Raw genomic sequence first — 13,006 nt, 5'->3', positions numbered from 1 at the left:
ACAGACCTTGGATGCTGCAAGCAGCGTCGGCAGTCCGTCCGAAACTAACGGGACATCGCTAGCGCATGCCAAAAATGGCATGCGCTAGAGATCCATTAGCACATTGCAGTGAATGGGTGCGCTAACGGATCCGTTACATAGCGCTAATTGCGACAATTGCGCCATGTAACGGAGCCCACCAGCGGACACCCATTAACGCAATGTGAACCTAGCCATAGGCTTTAAATGTCTGGGCAGTCCACACTTTACTCTTCACTTACACTCTAAAAAGGTGAATGCAGAGAAAGCTGCTTGTACAGTTCATGCAGGTCTGGGGGAAGGGTGCAAACTGTCAGACACACCCAGACTCCACACAGAAAAGGTTTTTATGACTGTGTTTTATCTCCCCGATCACTGTAAATACAACAGACCAAGCACTGTGTATATGAATTAGGAAGCACTGATGGTGCTTCCTCCTCCAGACCCTGTGATCACTGGGAGTAGGGATAGAACAGGAGCTGATGGATCCTAGGAGATCCAGCCACCTCTGCTGTGCAGGCAGGAGGCTGACCTTCATTTGAAACTGGGGCTAAAAAAACAGCCCCATTTACAGGAAAAATCAGCAATAATGGTCGTTTGAGACCTCATGGTGTGCACAATGTGTGAAGTACATGAAAATAATTATATAAATTTAAAAAACCCTAAATTAATAAATAAAATGAATAATAGAAAATAAATAAAACACCGTCAGTTCGAATCTGTTTCTAGCTCCACACTGTATAAAAAAAATGTCTAGTATATAAAAAATAATTTCCACTAAAAGGGGTACATTATTTAAAATGTACTTGTGAACAAAATAAAATAAACAAAAAAGTGGAATAACAGACACATATTACCTACTGTTTTTTTTTTTTTTTCATTTTCCCCGATATCAGTAACAAATAAAGAAATATATAAAAATGACATAAAGATGAATATCCAAACAAGAATTTTTTTTTAGAGTTGTTAAAACTGCATGTACGAACGGAGAAAAGGAAAATGGCCCTGAACTGTTTTTTGGTCATTTTGATTTAATGGTGATTTATAGTTAATTTGCAATAGAACATGTTTTCTTTTTAGCAGTTTTGTGTTTTGTGAGATCAATCCGAGTTTTTCTTGCAGGTTGAACAGTAAACTTGAACAAATCACCTGCAAGAAAGGAATCCAGGAGGACTCAGAGATTTCAACAATCTTGAAATCTATGGAGAGTTTTGGGTAAGTACAGCAACAAGTCCACACATTGCAGTCATAAATACAGCAAGATTCTGATACTAAAATTCAACATTGAAAATCCAACAACTATTTATCAGTATTGTGTATTGTTTTCATGTGTTTTTCATCATTTATAAAAAAATATATATATTGATAGAGGTGCCTGTTGTCCGAAAAAGTAAGATAAGCTGTTATGGGTCAGTCTAGTGACTCTGGTCTTTAATGCAGCCTGCAGAAGAATAGTTCAAAATACTGCACATAATGCAACATACGATGATTAATTCTATGTACAAACTATAAGATGTTGTTCAGAGGGGAAAATACATTTTCATTTGAAACTATGAAACTGCTTAAAACTGCAGTCTCTCATTATAATTACTAAAAGAGTATTGAAGATTCCCTAACATTATTTATCTATGCTGAGACCCCTAATGTAAGCAAAACAAAGACTTCACGGGCGATTCATCAATACTGGCATAGCGTACGCCAGTCTTAATGAAGTGCTCGCTGGAGTACATTGATCTCCATGTGCTGCTCAATGAATCAAGCGCTTCTGATATCCAGTATGCGCTGTTGCCATAAATGTACGTAAGCTGGGGGCTGACATACATTTCTGGAATAAGTTACGCCACTGATGAATTTGACGGGTGGGCATGACCTCGCCAACTCCCGCCAATATCCTGCTCATGCTAAGCTCATATCACGGTATTGTGAAGTATTGTGTCTTATTACTTATTTTTAGCTTATTTGTCTGTTGTGAGATCAACCTGAGATCTTCTTGCAGGCCGAACTATAAACTTGAGCAAGTCAGCAGCGAAAGAGGTTTTCAGGGGGAGCCAACACAGATATCCACAGACATAAAATCTAAAGAGAGATTGGGGTAAGTACCGCAATAAGTTGACACGTTATAGCCGTGAGAAAAGTAATATTCTGTTGGTAAAAGTCAATAGTGATTGTGTTTTTAGGTGTTTTTGGCCACTTATAAAAAACGAGACGGTGGCCCGATTCTAACGCATTGGGTATTCTAGAATATGTATGTACACGTAGTATATTGCCCAGCCACGTAGTATATTGCCCAGCCACGTAGTATATTGCCCAGCGATGTAGTATATTGGCCAGCCACGTAGTATATTGGCCAGCCACGTGGTATATTGCACAGCCACATAGTATATTGCCCAGCCACGTAGTATATGGCACAGCCACATAGTATATAGCACAGCCATGTAGTATATAGCACAGCCACGTAGTATATTGCCCAGCCACATAGTATACTGCCCAGTGACGTAGTATATTGCCCAGCCACGTAGTATATTGCCCAGCCACATAGTATATTGCCCAGCGACGTAGTATATTGCCCAGCCACGTAGTATATTGCACAGCCACATAGTATATTGCGCAACCACGTAGTATATTGCCCAGCCCACGTAGTATATTGCCCAGCCCACAGAGTATATTGCACAGCCCATGTAGTATATAGCACAGGCCACGGAGCATATTGCACAGGCCACGTGCTATATTGCACAGCCCACATAATATATAGCACAGGCCACAGAGTAAATTGCAGAGCCCACATAGTATATAGCACAGGCCACAGAGTATATTGCACAGCCACGTAGTATATAGCACAGCCCACGGAGTATATAGCACAGCTCACGGAGTACATTGCACAGGCCACGGAGTATATTGCAGAGCCCACGTAGTATATAGCACAAGCCACGGAGTATATTGCACAGCCCACGTAGTATATAGCACAGGCCAAATATTGCACAGGCCACAGAGTATATTGCAGAGCCCACGTAGTATATTGCACAGGCCACATAGTATATTGCACAGCTCATGTAGTATATACCACAGGCCACAAAGTATATTGCAGAGCCCACGTAGTATATAGCGTAGGCCATGGAGTATATTGCACAGCCCACGTAGTATATAGCACAGGCCATGGAGCATATTGCAGAGCCCACGTAGTATATAACACAGGCCACGGAGCATATTGCACAGGCCACGTGGTATATTGCACAGCCCACATAGTATATAGCACAGGCCACAGAGTATATTGCAGAGCCCACATAGTATATAGCACAAGCCACGGAGTATATTGCACAGCCCACGTAGTATATAGCACAGGCCAAATATTGCACAGGCCACAGAGTATATTGCAGAGCCCACGTAGTATATTGCACAGGCCACATAGTATATTGCACAGCTCATGTAGTATATAGCACAGGCCACAGATTATATTGCAGAGCCCATGTAGTATATAGCACAGGCCATGGAGTATATTGCAGAGCCCACATAGTATATTGCACAGCCCACATAGTATATTGCACAGCCCACGTAGTATATAGCACAGGCCACGTAGTATATAGCACAGCTCACGGAGTATATTGCACAGGCCACGGAGTATATTGCAGAGCCCACGTAGTATATTGCACAGGCCACGTAGTATATAGCGTAGGCCATGGAGTATATTGCACAGCCCACATAATATATAGCACAGGCCACAGAGTAAATTGCAGAGCCCACATAGTATATAGCACAGGCCACGGAGTATATTGCACAGCCCATGCAGTATATAGCAAAGGCCACGGAGTATATTGCAGAGCCCACGTAGTATATTGCACAGCCCACGTAGTACATAGCACAGGCCACAGAGTATATTGCATAGCCCACATAGTATATAGCACAGGCCACAGAGTAAATTGCAGAGCCCACATAGTATATAGCACAGGCCATGGAGTATATTGCACAGCCCATGTAGTATATAGCAAAGGCCACGGAGTATATTGCAGAGCCCACGTAGTATATTGCACAGCCCACGTAGTACATAGCACAGGCCACAGAGTATATTGCATAGCCCACATAGTATATAGCACAGGCCACGGAGTATATTGCAGAGCCCACGTAGTATATAGCACAGCCCACGTAGTATATTGCACAGTCCATGTAGTAAATACTCACCTTCCATCCGTAGCTGTCACCGCCGCATGTGCTGCGCTGTTTCCTGCTGTTGCGGCCATCATCATTGACCGCGGCCGACATCACTGACCGCGGCCACTAATTTAATCCCCGGCTTTTGGCCGCGGTAGGCCCAACAGCGCCCATGGTCCCGGCTGGCTCCGCCTTCCTCACGGCGCCTCCGCCCCCTTTGCAGCGCTTTTGGCCGAACCTGTACGGAGTGAGTGGGTACTCGCTCTGCATACTTCCTGGCCTTCCCTGCCCTTTTGTCTCTGCCCACTGGCTGGCCGCGACCTGCTGCCGCTAATTTAGTCCCCGGCTTTTGGCCGCAGTAGGCCCTTCAGTGCCCATGGTCCCGGCCGGCTCCGCCCCCTTTGCAGCGCTTCTGGTCGGGCCTGTACGGAGTGGGCGGGGACTCGCCCTGCATACTTCCTGGCCTCCCCTGCCCTTTTGTCTACGCCCACTGGCAGGCCGTGACCAATGAATATCCGTGACAGACAGACAGACAGAAGTGCCCCTTAGCCAATTATATATATAGATTGATTAGCAACGTGCGAAAAGGTAATTTTTTTCCACATGGGTGTTCAATGGTCGAAAAGGCTGGGAAACCCTGCAATAATCTTGTGCAGGAAAAAGTAATTGCCCCTCTGTATTAGATGATCTTGGCTAAGTTGTTAAAAAGAACTGTACTTTTGATAAACATAAATCAATAACACAATATAAGAAACTTTGTAATATATCTTATCAGCTTCCTTCCCAACTTATCAGCCATTTCTTAGTCTCCCCCTCCTCCTAAACTTGTCATCCATTCTGAAAAATCAGCCCAAATTCATATTGCTTAGAGAAGACGGACTACAGATGTTATGTAGAGCCATATACTCTATGGAGAGGGAGTGGAAGAACTTAGGAGCAGGGAGAGAAAGCATGCACAGGGAGACTGAAGGAGTAACTGGTGTTTTAATTTTTTTTTTCGCAAATCAATAATACACATGAAAATTAGCAACTTTGTATAATATATTATCAGAGAAATCTGCTTCTTTCTCTGTTAGAACTGAGTTAGAACTGATCAGTCATTATAAAAATTCTCAATTCCTAGATAAAATCTGTATTCAGTGAAGAAATATTGTTACACTACTAAGATAGGAGACGGCAGGTGCTACGGAAAGAGGCAATAGCTAAAGACATAACATCCCACTCCTATCTGCACAGAATCGTATCAGTAGCAGCAGCCATCTTCTATCTCAGTAATGGAAAAGTCTGTCTTCACTGAATACAGATTTTACCTCTGTTTCTAGATCCACTAAATAAAAAAACAGACAAACATGTCTAATTTCCACTAAAAGGGGTACATTATTTAAAATGTAATTTAGCAATTCTTTATCCTTGTGAAAACAATAAAATAAACAAAAAAGTGGAATAATAGACACATTTTACCTATTCTTTTTTTTTACATTTTCCCCGATATCAGTAACAAATCAAAAAGAGATCTAAAATGACATAAATATGAATATCTAAGCAAGAACATTTTTTTAGAGCCATTAAAATTTCGTGTAGTAACGGAGGAAAGGAAAATGGTCCTTAACTGGTTCATTTTTATTTTAATGGTGATTTATAGTTAACTTGCAATAATAATAATAATAATAATCTTTATTTTTATATAGCGCTAACATATTCCGCAGCGCTTTACAGTTTTGCACACATTATCATCACTGTCCCCGATGGGGCTCACAATCTAGAATCCCTATCAGTATGTCTTTGGAATGTGGGAGGAAACCGGAGTGCCCGGAGGAAACCCACGCAAACACGGAGAGAACATACAAACTCTTTGCAGATGTTGTCCTGGGTGGGATTAGAACCCAGGACCCCAGCGCTGCAAGGCTGCTGTGCTAACCACTGCGCCACCGTGCTGCCCGGCAATATGACTTGTTTTGTCTTTTGTGAGATCAATCTGAGTTTTTCTTTCAAGTTGAACAGTAAACTTGAACAAATCAGCTGCAAGAAAGGAATTCAGGAGGAGTCAACAGAGGTTTCTACAATCATGAAATCTAAGGAGAGTTCTGGGTAAGTACAGCAACAAGTCCACACATTGCAGTCATAAGTAAAGCAAGATTCTGATGCTAAAAGTCAACACTGAAAATCGAACAACTATTTATCAGTATTGTGTATTGTTTTTATGTGTTTTTCATCATTTATACAAAAAAAAATATTGATAGAGGTGCCTGTTGTCCGAAAAAGTAAGATAAGCTGTTATGGGTCAGTCTAGTGACTCTGGTCTTTAATGCACTGCACATAATGCAACATACGATGATTAATTCTATGTACAAACTATAAGATGTTGTTCAGAGTGGAAAATACATTTTCATTGGAAACTATGAAACTGCTTAAAACAGCAGTCTCTCATTATAATTAATTACTAAAATAGTATTGAAGATTCCCTAACATTATTTATCTATGCTGAGACCCCTAATGTAAGCAAAACAAAGACTTCACGGGCGATTCATCAATACTGGCATAGCGTACGCCAGTCTTAATGAAGTTCTCGCTGGAGTACATTGATCTCCATGTGCTGCTCAATGAATCAAGCGCTTCTGATATCCAGTGTGCGCTGTTGCCAGAAATGTACGCAAGCTGGGGGCTGACATACATTTCTGGAATAAGTTACGCCACTGATGAATTTGACGGGTGGGCATAACCTCGCCAACTCCCGCCAATATCCTGCTCATGCTAAGCTCATATCACGGTATTGTGAAGTATTGCGTTTTATTACTTGTTTTTAGCTGCTTTGTTTTTTTGTGAGATCAACCTGAGTTCTTCTTACAGGCCGGACTGTAAACTTGAACAAGTCAGCAGCGAAAGAGGTTTTCAGGGGGAATCAACACAGATATCCACAGACATGAAATGGGGGTAAGTACCGCAATAAGTTGACACATTGTGTCCATGAGAAAAGTAAGATCCTGTTGGTAAAAGTCAACAGTGATTGTGCTTTTAGGTGTTTTTAGCCACTTAATCAAAAATATTTAGTAAGGTGCAAAAATGTACATTTTTTCCACATGGGTGTTCAATGGTCAAAAAGGCTGGGAAACCCTGCAATAATCTTATGCAGGAAAAAGTAATCTCTGTATTAGATGATCTTGGCTAAGTTGTTAAAAAGAACTGTACTTTTGATAAACATAAATCAGTAACACAGGCCAATATAAGAAACTTTGTAATATATCTTATCAGTTTCCTTCCCAACTTCCCATTTCTTAGTCTCCTCCTAAACTTGTCATCCATTCTGAAAAATCAGCCCAAATTCGACTACAGATGTTATAATGTGACAAAGCGCCATATACTCTATGGAGAGGGAGTGGAAGAACTGAGGAGCAGGGAGAGAAAGCATGCACAGGGAGACTGAAAGAGTAACTGGCGTTTTAATTTTTTTCACAAATCAATAAAACACATGAAAATTAGCAACTTTGTATAATATATTATATCAGAGAAATCTGCTTCTTTCTTTGTTAGAACTGAGTTCGAACTGATCAGTCATTATCAAAATTCTCAATTCCTTGATAAAATCTGTATTCAGTGAAGAAAGATTGTTACACTACTAAGATAGGAGATGGCAGGTGCTACGGAAAGAGGCAATAGCTAAAGACATAACATCCCACTCCTATCTGCACAGAATCTTATCAGTAGCAGCAGCCATCTTCTATCTCAGTAATGGAAAAGTCTGTCTTCACTGAATACAGATTTTACCTCTGTTTCTAGATCCACTCCATCAAAAAACAGACAAACATGTCTAGTATATAAAAGTAATTTCCACTAAAAGGGGTACATTATTTAAAATGTAATTTAGCAATTCTTTATCCTTGTGAAAACAATAAAATAAACAAAAAAGTGGAATAATAGACACATTTTACCTATTCTTTTTTTTTTACATTTTCCCCGATATCAGTAACAAATCAAAAAGAGATCTAAAAATGACATAAATAAGAATATCTAAGTCTAAGTTCACATTTGCGTTGTGCGCCGCAGCGTCGTCGCCGCAACGCACAACGCAAACAAAAACGCAGCAAAACGCATGCACATGCGGCCCATGCGGCGCCAATGTTAAAAGATAGGGCCGCACGACGCATGCGTTTTTGAAAAGGTCGGCGCCGCACAAAAAATCCAACATGTTGCGTTTGCCGCGACCAGACAGGTGCGCCCTAACGCCGCATGCGGCGTAAAACGCAACACAACGCATGCACATGCGGCCCCATGCGGCGCCAATGTTAAAGATAGGGCCGCACGACGCATGCGTTTTGTTGCGGCGGCGACGCTGCGGCGCAAACCGCAAATGTGAACGTACCCTTAAGCAAGAACATTTTTTTTAAAGCCGATAAAATTGGCTGTAGGAACAGAGGAAATGAAAATGCCCCTTAACTGGTTACCGTAATTTTCATTTTAATGGTGATTTATAGTTAATATGCAATATAACTTGTTTTGTCTTTGTGAGAACAATCTGTGTTTTTCTTGCAGGTTGAACAGTAAACTTGAACAAATCAGCTGCAAGAAAGGAATCCAGGAGGAGTCAACAGAGATTTCTACAATCATGAAATCTAACGAGAGTTCTGTGTAAGTACAGCAACAAGTCCACATATTGCAGTCATAAGTAAAGATTCTTTTTTTTTTTTTAATTCTTTTTATTATAAAGCAAGATTCTTATGCTAAAATTCAACATTGAAAATCCAACAACTATTTATCAGTATTGTATATTGTTTTCATGTATTTTTCATCATTTATGAAAAAAAAAAAAAATTATTGATAGAGGGGCCCGTTGTCCGAAAAAGTTAAGCTGTTATGGGTCAGTCTAGTGACTCTGGTCTTTAATGCAGCCTGCAGAAGAGTAGTTCAAAATACTGCACATAATGCAACCTATGATGATTAATTCTATGTACAAACTATAAGATTTTGTTCAGAGTGGAAAATACATTTTCATTGGAAACTATGAAACTGCTTAAAACTGCAGTCTCTCATTATAATTACCGTAATTGCTAAAATAGTATTGAAGATTCCCTAACATTATTTATCTATGCTGAGACCTCAAATGTAAGAAAAACAAAGATTTGGGGATGATTTATCAACACTGGCATAGCGTACGCCAGTCTTAATGAAGTGCTCGCCGAAGTACATTAATCTCCATGAGCTGGTCAATGAGCGCTTGTGATATCCAGCATGCGCTGTCACCAGAAATGTACACAAGCTGGGGGCTGACATACATTTCTGGAATAAGTTACGCCACTGATGAATTTGACGGATGGGCATGACCTCGATAACAATGTCCTGCCCATGCTATGCTGATATCATGATATTTTGAAGTACTGTGTTTAATTACTTGTTTTTAGCTGCTTTGTTTTTTTGTGAGATCAACCTGAGTTCTTTTTGCAGGCTCAACTGTAAACTTGAACAAGTCAGCAGCGAAAGAGGTTTTCAGGGGGAGTCGACACAGATATCCACAAACATGAAATCCAAAGAGAGGTTGGGGTAAGTACCGCAATAAGATGACACACTGTGTCCATGAGAAAAGTAAGATACTGTTGCTAAAAGTCAATAGTGATTTTAGGTGTTTTTGACCACTAATAACAAATTATTTAATAAGGTGCGTAAAGGTAATTTTTTTCCACATGGGTGTTCAATGGTCGAAAAGGCTGGGAAACCCTGCAATAATCTTTTGTAGGGAATAGTAATTTCTCCTCTGTATTAGATAATCTTGGCTAAGTTGTTAAAAAGCAACTGTACTTTTCACAAACATAAATCAATAACATAGGCGAATATACGAAACTTTGTAATATATCTTTCCAGCTTCCTTCACAACTTATCAGCTATTTCTTTCTCTCCCCCGCCTCCTAAACTTGTCGATTCTGAAAATCAGCCCAAATTCATGTTGCTTAGGCTAGGTTCAGATTGCGTTAGTGCAATCCGTTTAGCGCCTAGCGCTAGCGGATTGCGCTAACGCAATGTTTTGTAAAGGGGTTGTCCGCGGCGCACCACAAAACACCGTCACATCGCTAGCGCGTGCCGAAAATGGCACGCGCAAGTGATGCGCATTCCCATTGCTGTTAATGGGCGCGCTAACGGACACGTTGCACGGCGTTAATTTCGCCGTGCAACGCTGTCCGTTAGCGCAGTCCCATTAACGCAATGGGAACCTAGACTTAGAGAAGCAAGTAGCGGACCAGGGAGAGAAAGCATGCACAGGGAGACTGAAAGAGTAACTGGTGTTTTCATTTTTTCCCACAAATCAATAGTACACATGAAAATAATCAACTTTGTATTCTATCTTATCAGAGAAATCTGCTTCTTTCTCTGTCAGAAATGATCAGTCATTATCAAAATTCTCAATTCATAGATAAAATCTGTATTCAGTGAAGACAGATTGTTACATTACTGAGACAGGAGATGGCAGCTGCTACGGAAGGCGGGAAGAGCTAAGGCAGAACTCCCTCCTACCTGCATAGAATCTTATCATTAGCAGCTGCCATCTCCTATCTCAGTAATGAGAAAGTCTGTCTTCACTAAATACAGATTTTACATCAGAATTGAGAATTTTGATAATGACTGGTCAATTCTGGTAGAGAAAGAAGCAGATTTCACTGATAAGATATATTATAAAGTTGCTTATTTTTACGTGTACTATTGATTTATCAAATAAAAATGAAAACAAAACAATAGTTACTCTTCAAAGGGAACTTGTCAAGTGATTAATGTAGTTCATACAGTGAGCACCATGAATCAGAAGCACACTTGCAGTCAGGTCTATTCTGTGAAACTCTACGGCGTTTCAGAGAAAATATGCTTTAACGATCTGGCGGCACTGCAGCTGATTGACCAGTGTTTTCTATGTGTGTACATAGCAAGATACCTGTCAATCATCTAGAGCGGTGCTAGTAAAAGCCAGCCAGTGGACTAGTCTCATTTCTGGCTATGGTCATCTACCGGATTTATATTTTTTAAAATGCCAGAATGTTTTAGAGAAAGATATATACCTGGCTGCAATCATGCAACTAAGCTCTACCGTAATTCATGCTGCCCGTGCTTTGGGCAGCATGAATCAGGTCATCGGGTCCCTTTTTAAAACCATCCTAATTAACTTTATAAAGTAATTGACCTCACCTTAATGTTGATTCACATCCAGACAGCTCAGCTCTGCGGTACAATCTCCTCCATGCTTCTACTGCTTCCGTCAGTGTGCTAAAAAATATACAAAGGGCATAATGTGCTGTGTATTGGAGATATCACTGAATCTAGTCTCTTCCAACCATCTCCCAGTGGATTACAAATTAAAGATACATTCTGCAGATGGAAACAGCTCATCTTGAAAAATGTATTGAAAATTACCTTTAACCCCTTTACCCCCAAGGGTGGTTTGCACGTCAATGACCAGGCCAATTTTTACAATTCTGACCACTGTCCCTTTATGAGGTTATAACTCCGAAACGCTTCAACGGATCCTGGTGATTCTGACATTGTTTTCTTGTGACATATTGTACTTCATGATAGTGGTAAAAGTTCTTTGATAGTACCTGCGTTTATTTGTGAAAAAAACGGAAATTTGGCGAAAATTTTGAAAATTTCGCAATTTTCAAACTTTGAATTTTTATGCAATTAAATCACAGAGATATGTCACACAAAATACTTAATAAGTAACATTTCCCACATGTCTCCTTTACATCAGCATAATTTTGGAACCAAATTTTTTTTTGTTAGGGAGTTATAAGGGTTAAAAGTTGACCAGCAATTTCTCATTTTTACAACACCATTTTTTTTTAGGGACCACGTCTCATTTGAAGTCATTTTGAGGGGTCTATATGATAGAAAATGCCCAAGTGTGACACCATTCTAAAAACTGCACCCCTCAAGGTGCTCAAAACCACATTCAAGAAGTTTATTAACCCTTCAGGTGTTTAATAGGAATTTTTTGAATGTTTAAATAAAAATGAACATTTTAACTTTTTTACACAAAAAATTTACTTCAGCTCCAATTTGTTTTATTTTACCAAGGGTAACAGGAGAAAATGGACCCCAAAAGTTGTTGTCCAATTTGTCCTGAGTACGCTGATACCCCATATGTGGCAGTAAACCACTGTTTGGGTGCATGGGAGAGCTCGGAAGGGAAGGAGCGCCATTTGACTTTTCAATGCAAAATTGACAGGAATTGAGATGGGACGCCATGTTGCGTTTGGAGAGCCACTGATGTGCCTAAACATTGAAACCCCCCACAAGTGACACCATTTTGGAAAGTAGACCCCCTAAGGAACTTATCTGGATGTGTGGTGAGCACTTTGACCCACCAAGGGCTTCACAGAAGTTTATAATGCAGAGCCATAAAAATAAAACAAAATTTTTTTTCCCACAAAAATTATTTTTTAGCCCCCAGTTTTGTATTTTCCCTAGGGTAACAGGAGAAATTGGACCCCAAAAGTTGTTGTCCAATTTGTCCTGAGTACGCTGATACCCCATATGTGAGGGGGAACCATCGTTTGGGCGCATGGGAGGGCTCGGAAGGGAAGGAGCATCATTTGGAATGCAGACTTAGATGGATTGGTCTGCAGGCGTCACATTGGGTTTGCAGAGCCCCTAATGTACCTAAACAGTAGAAACCCCCCACAAGTGACCCCATATTGGAAACTAGACCCCTCAATGAACTTATCTAGATGTGTTGTGAGAACTTTTAACCCCCAAGTGTTTCACTACAGTTTATAACGCAGAGCCGTGAAAATAAAAAATCTTTTTGTTTTCCCACAAAAATTATTTTTAGCCCCCAGTTTTGTATTTTCCCAAGGGTAACAGGAGAAAT

The 13,006-nt window shown here is 40.5% G+C and overlaps 1 protein-coding gene across 6 annotated transcripts in view; it reads left to right on the top strand.

Moving 5' to 3' along the window:
* LOC138648709 (uncharacterized) overlaps positions 1–13,006 on the top strand; it is a 131,407-nt gene that overhangs the window by 91,153 nt on the left and 27,248 nt on the right. For 4 of the 6 annotated variants that reach the window (XM_069738541.1, XM_069738540.1, XM_069738536.1 and 1 more), the window contains 6 exons: positions 1,141–1,233; positions 2,015–2,112; positions 6,156–6,249; positions 7,009–7,092; positions 8,689–8,784; positions 9,598–9,693. In XM_069738541.1, the coding sequence (XP_069594642.1) occupies positions 1,141–1,233; positions 2,015–2,112; positions 6,156–6,249; positions 7,009–7,092; positions 8,689–8,784; positions 9,598–9,693 (561 nt within the window). The remainder of the gene's footprint in view (positions 1–1,140; positions 1,234–2,014; positions 2,113–6,155; positions 6,250–7,008; positions 7,093–8,688; positions 8,785–9,597; positions 9,694–13,006) is intronic. The other 2 variants (XM_069738537.1, XM_069738538.1) reach the window with 2 other exon arrangements.

The sequence above is a fragment of the Ranitomeya imitator genome, chromosome 9 (assembly GCF_032444005.1).
Source record: "Ranitomeya imitator isolate aRanImi1 chromosome 9, aRanImi1.pri, whole genome shotgun sequence".
NCBI lineage: Eukaryota > Metazoa > Chordata > Amphibia > Anura > Dendrobatidae > Ranitomeya > Ranitomeya imitator.
This window is presented reverse-complemented; position numbering and strand designations above follow the sequence as displayed.